Below are 17,566 nucleotides of genomic sequence, written 5' to 3' on the forward strand. Positions count from 1 at the left end.
GTCGCTGCTCTTTCTTGGCTCGTACGAGAAGAAGCGATGATTCACGCACGAAGAAAGGAGTCGAAACGTAGACTCGGAACGGAGATAGGCACAAAGCAGAAATCGGAGCATCGGGGCGTTAAGAGGACTCAGAGAGGAGACGATATTCTCCCGCATACGGTTCTCTGTTGACTGAAGCGACTTAAGTCAACGCCGCGCTCACCTACGGTCTGGCACACTACGTTCTCCTCTACTTGGTGGAGATCGTGTGGGGAGGGAAAGAGACGAGACGACGGAGTGTGCGAGAGTTGCGGTCCGGTTAGAGGGGAAAGCCAAAGGATGGAGAAGGAGAAAGACGAGCGAAGAGGAGGACGAGTAGCGCGCGGTTGGAAGCGGAGCGAGTGAGATGAGTGCGAAGGGTTCAAGTATAAGGATACCGAGGCATGCGCCGTCCTATCATATTGATCTCGCCATAGTAACGATTCTCTCTTCTCCGGCGATGTTGGCATGCACTATAGCAGGGGGACGAAGAGGGAAAACCCGACGAGAGAACGGCGGAAGGGGGTTGTACCGCATGGTATACCATGCCACCCCACGATGCGCGAATGTGGGCCGTACGGGAGTGAACGAGAACGATGGCGAGAGGAAAGGGAAAGGAAGAGAGAGGGTGGCACTGATCGAAGAAAGAGGGAACACGCGAGCGAGAGGATCGGTATCGGTTGAAGAGAGACGAAAGGCATCGGTGGCGGTGGGCTACACAGGGCGCTAGCGCCAAAGAGAGCCGAGGCGGCGATACCGCGCGGCGCTGCAGCCAAATGAGAATCAGTCCAGCGTTGGTCGCCGGCGAGGGCGCATCTGACATTCCTGTGACAAAAGATACGGACGGGGACACTTGAGGACATTGGAGAAACGGTGGAACATCCGCGATAACCATCGATCTCGAACGGATCAGAAGGATGTTAACCGTGGTAGTAGTAGCGTCACGGTGCTGACAGTCAGACGCGCTCTGGGAATCGGCGGGGATCGGACGGCGTGGAATAACTAGGATCGGAAGTCGGTCGAATGAGCTGGCTCACCGACAGACGACGACGACGACGACGACGACGACGCGTCTGTGAGCCGTGCAAGTAATTTTCGTGTACATACTCGCGACTACTCGCTATTCCGTGTGCGGGTCTGTTGTTTCTGATACAACGGAATACGAATCGGAGCAAGTCGTGCGTATATCAGGGTGGGAGGCAGAGAGCTAGAAACGCGAGCACACAGGGAAAATAGAGAGTTGTGTGAAATTGAGCCGAGAGTACGAGTACAACGAGAGTAGATAAAAGAGAAGAAGAGAAATGTCCTCGATGCCCAACGATGCCGCACCAAGGCACAACCGAGCTGCTGAAGCTTAGTGCGTGCGAGGTGTACGCGCAGGGACACGCTGCAGGTCCACTGAGGCTGTCACGTGCCCCTGATAGAACGAAAACGATGCCATTGCCGTGTTCAAGGCACGTAAATTCAGGTGGACCCTCGGAAGACTGAAGACCCCAGGCTCGGGTGGAAAGTTTGCACGAAAACGTAAGAAATCTCACAGTGCCTACGGGATCCAGCTGGTTCGTTCCTGTTCGACGCGTTTGCAGCCACGTGCGAGGACAACCGAATAGTGAGGAGGTGGAGGAGGCGGAGAAGAAGCCGGTGGTGGCGGAGGTGGTGGTGATCGAGGAAGGAGCGAACTGCTCCGATTCCTCAATCGTGCAAACATGAGACGTTGGACTCTCATGGCGGCTATAGCCCTGGCTGCATCGGGTGAGTTGTTGCGATACCAGCTAACCGATCTATCTCTCTTTTAGATACTCTGTGTCGCGGCACAGGCATATAAATACATTTTTCATTGTGCTGCTAGGCTCTCGTCCTAGAGACGATCGCTTTTCTCGCGACGCGAACGGTCGGAACCAGGTGTTGTGCTTTTCCATACAAATGTCAACCGTGTTTCTTTCGTTCTTTTCTCTTTTCTTTTCATTCTTTTTTTCTAGTTGCCGGTTTACTTTCACTGTTTCCTATTATTGTCTCTGTCTCTCTTTCTGTCTGTCTTTGCATTCGTCTACTTGCCCGTTTTATTTTTCTCCCTCTTGTCTCCGGAGTGCGATATGCTCTAGAAACGCACGAGACGGGTCTCTGCATGGGTCGCGCCGTAGGGATTTCCACACAGTGACGGTTTCGGTATTCGAGGCGATCTTTTAACCCTTTAAGCTGCGGCAATGTCAAAAACGCGACCGGAACGATAAATCTTCATCACGAAATAATGACGCCTGTCAAAGCAGTTCTTACGCGTCCGATCGAAACGAATTCGTGCACGCGATTTGTTGTGTTAACCAATTTTCAATGACAGTCGGAGGATTGAAACGGAAGGCTGATTTATATCGCGATATTTAAGCTTTCGTTCAGCCAATGAAAATATTTACGAGTCGTGATCTTTACGTCAATTAAAAAGACGTGTTAGGGATTTCACCGGCCAAAGTCAATATCGAAAAAGTAGCAATTCATATCTCGAAATTTTGACAATCGTTTGCGGCAAATAAATTATTTTTTTTCTCTCTAGAGTTTCAAAGTATCAGACGTCAAATTTTCGACTAGATTCGAACGTCGTTAACCATTTCCACGTATTAGCGAAAGTTTTCTTTCAATACCATGCAAACAAACGTATCACTTGAACATTCGCGCGAACGCAAGTTCAACGTTCGACCTGTTTCGAGTTCGTTATCGTTGCAAGTGCTCAAGACGCGCAGCGATTTTCAAATGAGCCCGAGCGAAGGTGTTGCTTTGCTACGTAACGTGTTGGCAGCCTGACGTCATTGGCGACGCTTCCTGCGTGACGTGCGCGCAGCCACACTCTCTCGTTAGTACGCTGATTCCGGCCCGCAGAGAGAACGTACACACACTCGCAACGAAATTATTGCTGTCTCAATATTTGCGCACGTAATCTAACGGATATTTTCGTTAAATTTTCGTCGATGAACAAACGCTGTTCCGCGGCTAGGTTTCTTTTTCGCCATGGTAATTTCTTCTACAAAGCTCGAAGCGCCTGTTAACGAGAAAGAAGAAGACGGGGTGGAACAATCAGCTTCCGATGCGGTAAATTTTAATTGACGCGATGCCGGACTTGTGACCGTTTCCTTATTCCGTTTTGCGGAACGTTTGATTAATTGGGACCACGATGAGAACGATTGTCGTCCTTCATCATCTGTCTTCCTCTCTGTCTTTGTCTATGTACAACCATGACGATGTGGGCGTAGAAAAGGATTTTCCGGTGTACAACTTGCCCACGCAATTCCCAGAGACCTGTCTCTGCGTTGCTTATTCGGAGCTGTTCGATTATAGACAAAAATGAGGGAGGAATTATGAAACGACGTTTATTTCTGCTCTTTGATGTGCATTTGGAATGTTGTCAGGAAATTTCTGAACAAATTTTAATCTCTTAAGGGATGCTGACGTACACGATTCAGGTTCTAAATGGAGAAGATTTTTTGCAGAATGGCTGGATATACATATATTTTCGCTAGAAAAATAAAAGATGATTATCTTTTTTCGATCTTGTTAAATTCGTCCCCGAAGAAGCCAAAGATTGAAATTGATTGTTCCTGATAGACCAACGTTTGAAAATTCTTCAGTTCTGAAATTCTTTGGTAGTTTTGATATTTTATGCAAAAGATATATGCGAATGTCTTGTGATAAAAGGAACGAAAGCAAATAATCATGTTCCTTTTGTGACAAAAAGAACAAAAAGAATGAATTTGCGAATCTACGTTTAAATGATGTAGTTGACCTCGATTTATGAACGTATCTGTAAATTTCCTAACAAGGTTTCCAATACATCCTGTGTGAGTAATATATAATGCATATACATTGTGTATACATACGTACACATATTAGACACCCATGTATATTGCGTGAAACATGAGTTGATCAACCGAATACTAAGCATACTAATTTCATGGCAATGCTTGACCATTAGAATTTGATCAAGACTGATAAAGAATATGTACTTCGATAAATAGATATGGAAATATGAATTCCTTGGTTTTAGGTTACTATACTTGATGTTACGGTTCGTATCACGAGAGACCTGCCTCTTTGTAGGAAATTGTTGATGTAAAATCGAAGGAATAAATTAATTGCCTTTATAATTCATTAAATTTGCTTGTTCAGTATCAAAAACTTTCAAAAGAAATTTTGTCCATTTCCATATTCTGATAAATATTGAAAACATATAAAATATTTTCTTTTATGTTACCACTATTTACAATTGTTTCACAGTTTCATAAACCTTCAACTTCGATAAGATAACATCATTCTCTATTCCACACTTTACAACTTCCGATATATTTTACGTTGTATGCACGTTATACCACACTCTATCTTCGCGTTATAGTTTCTCCGGTCTAATCGATCTCTCGTAAGAAAGATACTAGGATACAAACGTTAAATGAATTCGTGACAAGTTTCTCATAGAAGATACAGAAGAGCGATGATCGAGTGCCGATTACGTTGCTATATTAAGCAATTTACCGATTACAATTGCAGTTGATTCATTTCGTTCTTCTCCTCATGAACGTTCTTCCTCGTAAATAACCCGATATGGGCCGAAGACACGATCGACGCGTCTTTTACGATCTATGTAAACATCGTAAAACACGAGTTCGGTGTTTCCCATTCGCGTGAAACAGAGAAAACATAAAGTTAACGAGAAATCATCTGCCGCTTTTCATCATTTTTACGTCCTATCGCGAAGGAAAAGAATGGGAAAACCGTTGATCGCTCCCGTAACTCAGCACGATACGCCGGTACGAGACGGGCGCACGTGCCGATTACTGGCAGCGCGCGAAATACAAGCGGCACGAGAACAGACGTTCCAAAAATGGACCAGTAATAATGAAACATAAATTTCGAAACAACTTTATCGCGCGATTAAATAACGCGTCACCGTGACGCAAAACCAGGGAAGTAACAATACGTCCGCAGTAACGATAGGAACGACACTACCATTCCAGCCGACTATGTAAAAGCTCACCCGTAATTTGCGCACTGTACTGAACGTGGAAAAATACGTGACCCATTGTAAACCTGTATATATTGTGAGATATATCGGTGTACATCTATTCGCTTAGATTACACATGATTTCGATTTCATCGCGGAGATTTCTTCCGAGATTTCTGAACCAATTTTTAAACAAGTTTGATTTCTTCGAAATAACAATTACCATTTAATTACTGAAACCTTTTTATATTAAAGATAATTTTACAATCCCTTTAAATTTTTAAATTGATTATCTTCTCATAAAAATCTTTCCCGAAGATTAAATTAATGTTTCGACATGTTCTAGCTTTATAACCTCCCTTAAATTTATATAGGAAAAATATTTTAAATTCTTTTATGGACACTGTACTCTTTACTTACATAAAGTAGATAGAGAATTACGAGACGAAATTTAATAAAAGAAGCAACCAGAACACAACACCGACGCAATAAAATTTAATAGCAATCTAGATAAAAAGTTAATAGTAATTTAAAAAAAAGAAAGAAAAGGAAGAAGAGATAATTTTTTTTATATAATACCATAAAATTTTATTCCTTCTCAGTCACGTAATCGGCATCGATTATTACAGTGATCGAGCCAGAGATCTCCTACTTTATTTGAAATGGCAGCGGGATATTGAGTACCCGGGTGACCAATCGAAGCCGTACGATCAGCAGAGTGGAGGATCGGTGCTTCAGAGCACTCAGGGGGCTGTTTCCGAGCATCGACTCGCGAGTCGACAATCGGCGCCCATGCGACTGGACTTTATGTAGTATACACCGACGTCTGTCACGACGTTTGCGACATACGGAAAGAGCGACAGCTCACTCTCCGCAAATGTCGATGATTCGATGTGGCAGTCGTGTGATGTGTCGCTTTTCGTTGGTCCGGATTCGATTCTGCACTGTGCAGATGCAAGATTCCGCTCGCACACGCGTCGAGTACGCGCTCTCAGCCTGTTGGCCTGACTGCATGCGTAAGCGTGTACTTACGTGTGTAGGTGGCAGTGGGCGTATGTGGGTGTACAACAGCGGAATATCGAGCGCGCGCGCTTGGTCGTTTGAAAAGCGGAGGACACTGTACGAGAGAGCTAGCCTTAACACACGGTCGCACGGTTGCTGCTGCAACCGAGACACACGCACAGGCGCATGAGCTATATATGTAGAGGTCGAACATGAATGTATATAGAATATGAGGATGTGTGTCTGTCTGTGAGCGCGCGTGGGCGAAATCGCACGCTCACAGAGTCGTCTTCCACCCTCTCTTTCTCCCTCGCTTGTCGAGCGCACGACTCTTTCGACAGGCGCGATCATGCACGTCAAGAGTGAAAACTGTGCCAAACGCTGCGAGAAGCTCCGGGAAAACAAGCTTTCAGCTGCTGCCCGCTTTTGCCACCGCAGCCACTGTCTTTAACGGGTCCATCGTTGACCAACTTTTTTTTATTTCTTTTATATTTTTTGGATGGTTTGTTTAGATTTGAAACATACGGATGAATTTTTTCTCTTTCTTCAGGATATTCGTGGTCAGTGTTTTTCGTATAATATATTTTTTACTGTTTCTCTTTGCTGCTCATAAATTTTACCTTCGATAGTTAAACAGTACCACTTCAACTTCTCATTTTTTGTGTTTGAGAAATTGTTTAAAACATAATTCTGATATTTCACGTTCCTTCAGACAATATCGCGTTGTAAATGTTTATTTTAATGTTAAGGCTGCCTTTGTTTTCGATTTTTTCTATCTTCGTTCGAAGGAACTTCTGGCAAATTTAGAAACAATTCTGTTTCCTTTAAAGAGGATGAAAAAATTATTTGACTACAGGACCTATTTTTGTTCGTTTACGAATCTTCCGGTGGTTTTCACGAGCCCCGAGGCAAGGAAACGTGCTATCCTTATGAGCATTCGAGTTGCGGAGTTTTGTCGGGCGGTAATACAAGTTTTGTGAGGCTTCGTGATTTTATATACATTGGTTTTGAACCTGTCTGGTAACAGCTAGCAGTGTGAAAGGATATAAGGTTTCGTGCCGTTAAAACATTTAAACAGGAACCGCCCATCCTTTGATGAAAATTTGAAAAACCTACGTTCACGTAAAACAAAATATCCAGTAATCATGACAAGCTTTCCGGATCTCGTTGGTTTTGTAAATACATTTTTTACGACGTAGAAAACAACGTATGCGCGTAGTATAGATTCGTTGCATATAAATACACATTGCATTTTAAACTATTTAAACGAAAAAGACAGAATCAAAAAGTAGTACCATTAAAATTTCCCCTTGATATATTAGAGTTAATTTTCACCTGATATTTCTCGTATTTTTTTATTTAAACCGCACACATAAACGCGCACTGCCCTATTCCTTTTGTAATCATTTACACAACTTTTCGAGAATTTTTGCGAAAGGAATAATTTTAGCCAAATTCTCTTAAACGCGACAGGTGTATTTTTCTAAATATTTACGTCCATAGAAAATGCTTTCTAAATAAAACAAATAGAAAGAGAAACGAGTTTTTCATTAGAAAAATTTCAATTCTTTCGGTATATAAGCATCACTAAAATGTCTTGAGAAGCCTGTAAATAACTTTTTTCAGGAACATGAACAGACAGACACACTGAACGATCGTGTCAAAATATCTTGTCGGTGGAAATAAAAATATCGAGGAAAAGTTCTTTAGCGTTTCCCAGTTACTTTGGCCTTTTTAATAAAAACAAAATTAATGTTATATTTTATTTAATGTTACATTGTTTAATATTATATTTCGAGTTCGTCACAATTAAAGCTGTCTTTTTTACTCCAGTTGGAAGTTTTTTCTGTCAAAATTTGATTTTAAACCTCGAAGCATCAACGAAACAAGGCACGATATAACCGTGGATGGAAGATTTCCCTATGGTGATTTTTGAGATTGAACGTCTAATTATGAAAAAATAGGCAAATATAGTGGAAGCACTGGTCAAATCTCTTGGAAAGCTATCGCGATGTTACGCAGAGAAACGAGCTTTGACTCACAAGATTTCTTCGTGGTCATCTCTTTTTTAGAATAGGGGTCGTTAAAATTTCAAACGCTGCGCGGCGCGTTTCAACTGCGCGTAGGCGTGCATACTCTCACTCTATTTTCCTGTATTTCTCGTCTCTTTCACTCCTCTGTTTCTTCCTCTACTCCTCTGCTTCGCTTCACAACTCTCACCGATCCTTTTCATTTTTTCCTTCGTGTCTTTTTTCTATCTCTATCGCATCGTTTCTCTATAATTCATCGGGTTTCTCCAACCTTTTCTATCTTTGTTCCTTCCGCTTTTATATTAAACTTTTAGTTCCTCGCCGACCAACCAAATTCTTCATTATTCTTTCTTTTCTTATCGCTGCACTGTCTCCTTTATTCCTGCGAATATTTTTTGTCTAATTTGTGTCTCAAATTTTTTCGTTTTTATCTTTCTTTATTTTCTTCGTTTTTCTTTCCAATCTATCTGATCTTTGTTTCACGAACTGGATACGTTCGCGAAAGGTACCGATTCCCTGTTCTGTATTCACTATTGTTGTGTTACGTTGCGATTTCTTATTGTTGGAGCTTTAAAATTGGATTTCCCTCGTGCTCGTGCGTGTGTGTATGTGACGAAACTCATTATTCCTGAATAATTGTGAAGCATTTGTAGCGAATCAAAATTTGACTTACAGGGTTTGATTGTTCTTTCTTCACGAAGTATCTTAGTCATGGAGGGATAAAAGAAATGGAAACAACAAATTATAAGTTACCAGCAAGGAAGTCCAAGTTATGGATTAACTATCACTAATAATATTAATTCAATTATGTAAGAAAGTCCTGAGACGAATGTTTTCATTACTTCGTTAAAATTGAAATCAAGTTTTTAATACAAAAGGACAAAGACGTTCCATGGTTATCTAAGAATATAAATTTGCTTTAATAAGAATAATGATATAATAATAACGAGAAATGTTATATCAGTTCAAAGGTGAAGGAAAAACGTTGACATTTCCTCATTTCATCGTGTCACTCGCTGTGTAATAATATTTCTATTATAAAAATAGCGTGAGTCGACTACTTGTACTGATAACACGAACTGTAGTATACAAGTTTCTCTACTGAAGTTTAGCTTTCCGTTATCGTTCTTAGCTTAGCGTTTTCTCAAATTGGAGATTTTGTCGCAAGTATCATTTTTCTCCGAGTCCCTCATCTTTGCCGAATGATCTTATGAAAAGATTTCTTCCAGTTTTTTGCTCGCTCATCCAAATGCAATCATGTTTTGCGATATAACAAAGCAACCTATTTATTTGGCCAGCCTCTTTTCTCCAATCCCTCGTCAATCTATTTTCTTGTTTTCTTCTTTGCTTTCTCTCACAGTTATTGTTACTGCGACAACATTTCGGATCTTCTACGTATATACCTATATCAGCTCGGAATTAACAATGTCCCAAGCTATTTCTCCTAGAGCATTCGGGCGAACACATCGATCCGCCATTGTGTTTTACCACGAACTATGATCTCAGTTCTCGTTACGAACAACGATCACTATAATTTCATCGTCTATTGCGATGTCGTTACGATCGCGGTAGAAAGGTGAGCAGCTCAGGATTTTGGTTACCTATACTATGGATTTCGTTATATGAATAACTCGATTTCTAAGAAAATACCGATGTTCGAGCAAATTCATCATAAAATTTCGAACACGATGAAACTTATAGCGATAGATTATACTAGCTCGTTTCAGTGAAAATTCCGGAAATAATCATTTTCACGTTCGTAATTGTAAAAGTAATCAGGGGAAAGAAATTGTATTAGAGAGTGAGTTTAATTAATTTTTACATATGGACAAGCTTATATTATTTTAAATTGATATTTTAGAGGTACAAAAGCTTCAGAAGCTTGAAAATGAAAAATGATAATTAAACATACAGAAATTTAAGTTGTTATTTTCATACGAACTTATTAATTTATATATTCACTACGTACTTATTAAACAAAACAACGAATTTCCGAGCAAGAATAAAATTAGCTTGTGAAAACATTTACTGTAGATTAACGGATCTTCGTAAATTGCGTGAATGCAAGAAATTTGCTGAAATTGCCAGGATTGAATTATTGGATAGCGCTAATATTACTTTATCGACATCGTTTATACCATGTACACAGCTTATTTACCCCTTAGAACGAGCAGAGAGATCCCTATAATTTTATCGACAGTTACAACGTCGTTGGGTTGAAGTAGGCTAAGGAAATCTTGATTGATTCTACTCAGGCTGTTACTTCTGGAAAAATATCGTCATCAGATATCTGAAATGGTTATTCTTTATTCCCTGAGTTTTTACTTTATCAAAAGATCTATAATATATAGAAATTGACATATTTATGACAATAAGCATTTACATATATATTTATGAAAATTAAAAACATAAAGGAGTCAATTTCATACGCGATAGACAGATACATGGCTCTACTTGTACCAAAAGATTCAAGAAACTGCTTGTTCATTTTTCTGTGTCAGAGAGTATCCTCCTAGCGATTTATCTTGACCGAATGACGACGCACTTCAAAAAGGGTCGAGTCTTCTCTCGACGACGTAACAGCTAAATATTTACGTGGTATAGTCTGAAGAACTTGGCGCACGAACCGTCTGATAACACCGACCAAAAAAGCATGAGACAATTCGATCGGTTTTATAAGACGTTTAGGTATAAATAATCCACGTGCTATCGCTATTAAACTCTATTTGGCCCAGCAGCCGACTAATTTCAGCTGAACCAAGTATAACCGCGAAAGTAACCCCTTTAATAATGCAACACACGATGAGTGACGTGATGTCCGACGAAATATGATTCGACAAAGAAAAAAGGAAAGACGATGTCCTACTTTTTATCAGGATGAAAATATCGAGGCGCAAATGCCAAGGGACATTAAAAAGCAATTAAATTGCAATAAATATAAACAAAATTTCTTTGAGAAAGGCTGATGTCGCAGGGAAGTGCTTTTTGTTTCCTGCAATTTGCTTTTCTTTTTTATTTTTCTTTTTCCGTAGCCTGCAAAGATATCGGCTAAGAAGAGTTCGCCAACAGGGACACGGTCGAGCACAGACGTTAATTAAATTTTCCTTAACCGCGGTATTTGATGCGGCACCGGCCCTGCAACGCTTAATTTCGTGATCAGTATTCATAAATTCAGTTGCCATTAAACGCGCATTTTTATCTCTCGGTGATAAATCAGCGTCGAACGAATATCTTAAAACGTCGCAAAAATTTCGCTGTCTCCCCGGTTTACCTAAATTATTATACAATTAATGCGTTTTGTAAGTCGATTTCCCGTTCGATTTGCGAATAATGAAAGTTAGTTTTCGAATATGTATTGTATGTACTGTACTGTATGTACTGTATATGTACTGTAGCACTGTGAAAAAAGTCCTAGGCCATATTTTTCACAGACATAAAATATTTATTTGTTTGAAATTAATCCATACATCGAGCAAATTATCAATAATTTTTAAATTAAACGTTTCTCAAATTTACGTTTGACGGATGGCTTAAAACTTTTACATGGTGTGCTATACCTATTCTCGGGATAACAAACGAGGGAAAGAATCGACTCGATACTATTATCGAAAAAGGAAGGCTCGCGTGAGAAACGAGAATTTCTCAACCTTTAATAGCTACACGTATATTTCGTGTTAAAGGGTACGAAACTTTACGCCAATGATGTATTATAAAGCTCGGGTGACTTACAGGGGAAGGTACTTTGAAGGGTCGGAAGATCGTCCCATTTACCACTCATAGCTGGCTTTCAAGAAAGGTATTATTGATCCATGAAGACGGATTTCAACTGAAAACCGTTTCGCATCTCAGGCTAGCAAGAACGATACGTATCTGAAAGATTATTTTGCAACGTCTTATCAATTTAGCCAAGTCATTCACATTTTTAATACATCCACCTTCTATTTTCAATATCCTTCCATGGATCAAATCCTTGATACTAATATTCTACAATATGAAACTGAACTGAATAGTTGCCTTTTCGTATGTATTTCTTGATCCATATTAACGTAAATGAAAATTATTGAATTAATATTGTACACAATAATTAATGAATTATTTGCGAATTTAATATTTATTTCTTCAAATTAAATAATTGTAAATTACATTTGTATCCCGTCAAGAGATCTGTAATATGTTAATTAATGATAACAACAACATTTTCGAAAAATATGTGTTTGTATTACTAATAATCTATAAAAGAGAAAGTATGTTCTCCACGATCTAAAAATCATTCGATCTTGGGAAGGGTAAAAGCACCAATATTTGCGGAAGTAATTAATCGAAGCGATTTCCCAGAGTACCGAAGAAACTTTCATCAATTTCAGCTTTCGAATTTAATATACCTTCCATTATGATTATTAGAACAAGCCACATAATATCACGGAAAGGTTTCTATCAACGAAACGTTTCGCCATTAACATTCGCCATGAACGTAAATGCGTAGCCTAGCTATACTTCCTGTCGCTTTGCTTGTCCAAGTTTCATGCAGGTCGTAATGGGAGGCAATATGAGCAAATAGTTAGTTTCGAAGTGTGATGAGGGGCGGGGAAGGGAGCAAGCTTTATCACTGGGTTTCCGGTGCAACAGCTTACAATCTGACATGGTTACATATCGACTGAGCATCTCGTGTACATACACGTTTCGAATACACGCGTCTTTGCGTAAACGTGTACGCAGAAATCCCGATTCGTCCCTTCCACCCTTGTGTCAGTTCATATGAAACACACGCAAATCCTTTCCCGCGGTTTATCCATCGAATATCGCACTGTGTCATTTCGTTCATCGTTCTCCACTCCTTTTGCTTTCTTTATTTTTTCCTCTTTTCCCTTTTTTTTTATTTTATCGGCAGTTACGCGCCATACTTTTGCACGTTTTGTGTCCTTTGTTTCGTATAATTGCCACCAACAAAATGGTACGATGCGGACGTAGATGATTCCACGGTGAATTTGATTTGGCGTAGAATCAATTTTTATGCGGCTAAAACGTCGCCGTTGAGAATTTTCACGTTCACTATCGTAATGATGGAAAGCTTTCCGAATCATCTTTCTCGAGTTGATACCTATGAAGCGATAGTTTGACAATCTTTACCAAGAGATAGATAAAAGTAAAGCAATTTAGGAAGATGCAGATACAGCTACCATAACAGAAAATTATTTCCATTATTCGTTACCATTTCCCAATTATCTCGGTAATGTTTTCAGTTGCAGGCATATGTAGTTAGAATAAAAATGCCATGACAATTGAGCGATATGTCGTTCCGAATAAAAGCTTCTGCCTGAACAAACGAATAGATTATTTCCTTTTGTTCGTTATCCTCTACGTACCGTTTCGTGCACCTTCTTCGTTTCTTCTTTTAAATCGTTTAAGGAATGTTAAATTCGAACACTCGCTTCTGCCTGCCTAAAAATTGATTCAACATTCCATTGTGCGTTATGAGAGCACTGGGCTGACCATTCATACGAGAATTTAATTGTCAGCCATGCGAACGGGAGCGAGATTGACGTTCATCGATTCCACGTCAATAATGTCTCCTTCCAGTGGCAGCCACCGCGATTTGTGTATCAGCCTTTCGCTTCTTTCTCGCGGTTATATGCCCGGTTTTTCCCCTTGCTAACAACGAGATATACGACCTTTTTCCTATCTTTACCAAGATGTAAACATTGCAACAGCGATGCCATTGTTAGATGTTTCCTACGATTTTTAATCGTTAAATAACAGTAATTCAATTTTTGCCAACACAGAATGAAAATAATCTATTAATTTCACATATCATTTTCGTATTAACCGACTATAATCCCAGTCCCATAGGGGTTAGTTGAAAAGAAGTGTCCCGTAATAAAGATTAAAAAAGAAAAAAGAAGAAATGAGGATATTTCTCTTCTAGGTAACAAATCCATTTTTCAAAGCTCAGCTTTTGCTTCGTTTTTCTATTAAACGTAGAGCCGTGTCGTTATCTCTCACTCACGATAGCATATTAACCGTAGCAGCGAACAATTCGAGCCATTTCTAACGTCTTCTTTCTTCAATAACGAAGAGATATCGTTAATGCAAGAAAGTGCGACGATGATAAATCGAGAGCGATTCATGGTACACAGGAAAGCAAAGAGAATTTCTAGAAATACCGTAGCTACGAATGGCGCTGCAGCAAGTTACATGATACATCATTCCGCAATTAAAAATGAAATCGCAATCTACACGATGGTCAGGTAAAAATTACCGTAAAACCCGATTAAAAACGTTACCAATTAAAAACGACACCAATTACAATAAAATGTCTCGAGATTGTATCGTTTGAAATGCAATCAGACGATGGTCAGCGACACTTTAATCAAAGACAATCAACTAATGACAACGATAATTGCTGTTGGCGCTGGCGAAAATATTAAAGATTCTTTATCTCTGTTCGTGGAAAGCTGGTCGCACAACGAGAGTGTCTTTTATCATGCCAGGCTACATTCATTTTCCTCTTTTTTTCTCTCTTTCCGAGAAATTCCTCCTTTGGCATAGAGGTACGTATTTCTTCAGCGGCAAAAAAGTAAGCCCTGTAACAATCGATATTCTCTTTTCCCCTTCCGGAATTTTGCAAGAGTTTCTTCGCTCGTTCGTTCGGCCGTGTGTTTTCAAATTTTTACGCTCACCACTTTTCCTGTCTCCTTCTCCCCCTTCAGGTCCGGCCATGTGCAAATGTACGCGTTCGCGTGTATCGGCTGGCACAATGCACACTCTTCCTAATTCGTCGTATGCGATCGTGCATCCGATCGTTTCGAGGTAGATTGCTTCCATTACGGTCTGTGGGTATGTCGCCTATGCCGACGAGGAAGATGGAGAATACGAGATTATGCGATATTTCGAACACGGTTCCCCCAAGGAGACGGCGTTTCTCTACCCCGTGATATCGAGTCAACTATCGATTACTGAGATTTTCCGCCTAGGTTTATGCGCGTTCAACGAGCAAACTAAGAGGGTGAGTCGGAGGAAGGAATTGAGAAATTGCGCCCCGGTACCGGAGGTACGCCGCCCGATCTGCATATTTAGAAACAATACAGAATTCGAGGGTCCGTGAATATTTAACTGGCTCTCTAATTGCCTGGCTCTTCGGGCGGCTTCAGATCCGAATTACAAGAACGCGCGATGTGATTAATTAATTTCAAGGACCGCTTGTTATTGACAGATTACCTGCTAATTTTTTAATTAAAATGAGTTTTTAGAAATAGACTGCGGATGTGTGGCACTGCGAGCATAGTAAATATACAAGAATATGATAGAATAATATATGCAAAATAAAAAAGGAAACACATCAAAGATTGGAAAATCGACGGTTTCTTCTATCTTTAAAGCTTAATTTCTTCTGAAAAAATTATACAAAGCACCTTTCATTCGTGTCCTTTGACAAGTACGATATCTCTTTATTGATTCTTTCGTATTGACTTTGAATGCGCCTCCAAATCGAGCGTGCCTCAGCGAAATTCGTGCGGATAAAGTACGACAATGTTGATAACAGGAGGCAATGTCGAATACATAGATGCTGAGAGGATAACCATAGCCTCGGTTCGTGAAGATTTTATCAAAAGTTTCTCGGGGGTGGGCACTTGTTACTGAAATTCCACTCTGTCGAGACAAAACAAAAGACTCAAGTTCCTACCCCTCCCGTTCCTGGGGAATTGGATCTGTGTACGACCGATGCATATTCGAACCGGCTTCGAGAATTGCATTCGATGCACACAGGACTTGGCTGTGCAGTAAAAAATATTGGATGCGATTGACTCAACTTTTCCAATTTGCAATTCACAAAACGATAGATAGACGATTCGCTGAAACCTTAAATTCTCGCGTCATCATTTTTTTCACTAATTTGTTTTTTCTTTTTTTTATCGATCGTTACTCTCTATTCTGAATATCAACTTTAATAGTCTACTTACGCTTTGTTTTCGTGATACGTTGCAACGCAATCTCGTTAATATGTTCAGCGACGTGCTTGGTGTGTCGTAAATTAATTCATTAGCTATCCACGCGTGGGCTTTAATTTCGCACTGTAAAATTATGATGTTTGCTCGCCGGTTTATTGAACACGATGTTATATGATTCTATTATTAGCAAACAGAAGCTGAAACGACACATTTGATATATACATATTATATGTCATGTAAAAGTATGTGTGTGTGTGTGTGTGTATTATAACTTTCAGTGAGAGTCAACGTGAAACCAAAATGTTTGGTTTTTATCTGCAAACTAATCTAGATTCATAGGATACTAAACCTGCGGCACGCGTTTGAAACGATCTATATCACTTTCCACCGCTTGTAAGCTATGTATAGGAACATTGATCTATTTCCAGCATTTTCCTAGCCATTTTTTTTATTTTCCTTTGTTTAACGAATCTGAATCGAAAGTGAACCACGGTGGGAGGTAATATTTGGAAATTGTAGGAAATGTTTCCGTTCTATCTATAAATGTACATATCCACTCGAACACAAAGGAAAAGCGAAAAAATGAAGAGAGAAAAATAAGAGGAAATCGCAACGACTTTTAATAAATAACTTACGTGACATATGAAATCAAAATTCTTTTCAAAAGCGTTTCACATATTGAACGTGCAGGAAGGTTACAATTCCACACGTAACAATGGTTGTACGTGTATTGGATTCTACGGCGAAGTAAGCGGGGAAGGTAGAAAAAAAAAGTAGAACAGTAAAAAAGGGGTCAGTGAGTAATTCAGAAAGCTTACTACAGTGTACCGTCTCGATATGCTATTAGAATTTCATATTGGTCATTTAGTCGGTTCGAGGATGGCTGCGTGTTTGTGAATATGTGGTCGCGTTATCTCCACATGGAACTAGAAAACTCTACCGAAACGCGGACATCGTTGAATATATTTAATTGAATGTCCCGATAAAAATATGAAACCGTGTAGAGATAGAGCAGTTTTAAAAATGCGTGCAAATTGTTTATAATTTGTTCCGCAAACATGTCTTGTACGTTAAAATAAATTTAAATATTTTAGCTTAATTTGAATTTTATACGATCTTGGAATCACACTTTTCGATTTCCTCATTTCACAATTACGATGTTAAAATACAGAATTCGATAATACAAAGTAAACTGACTGAAAAATATTGAACATTGGGCCTCGATAGCTTGACCCCATAAAAACATCTTCAAATTTATCAACGAAATCAATCTCCCACATTTCAGAGAATCGAACGAACAATCCGCACTGCAAACTGAATCGGGCCATCGAATAAAATTCAATTATTCCCCGAGAAATTTCCAGGAGAACGCGCGCGGAATTCACGGTGTAAGTTGGATTCGTAAACTGGCTCGGCTGATTCGTAAACTGCAGAGATCGGCGCAATTGTCCCGTGCCGCTGATTTCCAAAGAGAGATATCGTCGGGCCGTTAAACCTGGCTCGATGACCGAAAATTAGTGCGTACGACTGCAGGCAAGGTAAACGAGTCTGAAAGACAGTTAACAGGTCGATAATGCACGGCCTTCGGT

General features: G+C 39.8%; 1 protein-coding gene across 2 annotated transcripts in view; it reads left to right on the forward strand.

The window, feature by feature from the left end:
• Positions 1–804: 804 nt before the first annotated feature.
• The window catches only part of LOC122575198 (neuronal acetylcholine receptor subunit alpha-7-like), a 162,938-nt gene continuing 146,176 nt past the window's right edge, over positions 805–17,566 (forward strand). For both annotated transcript variants that reach the window (XM_043743829.1, XM_043743830.1), the window contains exon 1: positions 805–1,770. In XM_043743829.1, the coding sequence (XP_043599764.1) occupies positions 1,725–1,770 (46 nt within the window). In that variant the 5' untranslated portion in view covers positions 805–1,724. The remainder of the gene's footprint in view (positions 1,771–17,566) is intronic.

This window comes from Bombus pyrosoma, linkage group LG14, assembly GCF_014825855.1.
Source record: "Bombus pyrosoma isolate SC7728 linkage group LG14, ASM1482585v1, whole genome shotgun sequence".
Classification (NCBI taxonomy): domain Eukaryota; kingdom Metazoa; phylum Arthropoda; class Insecta; order Hymenoptera; family Apidae; genus Bombus; species Bombus pyrosoma.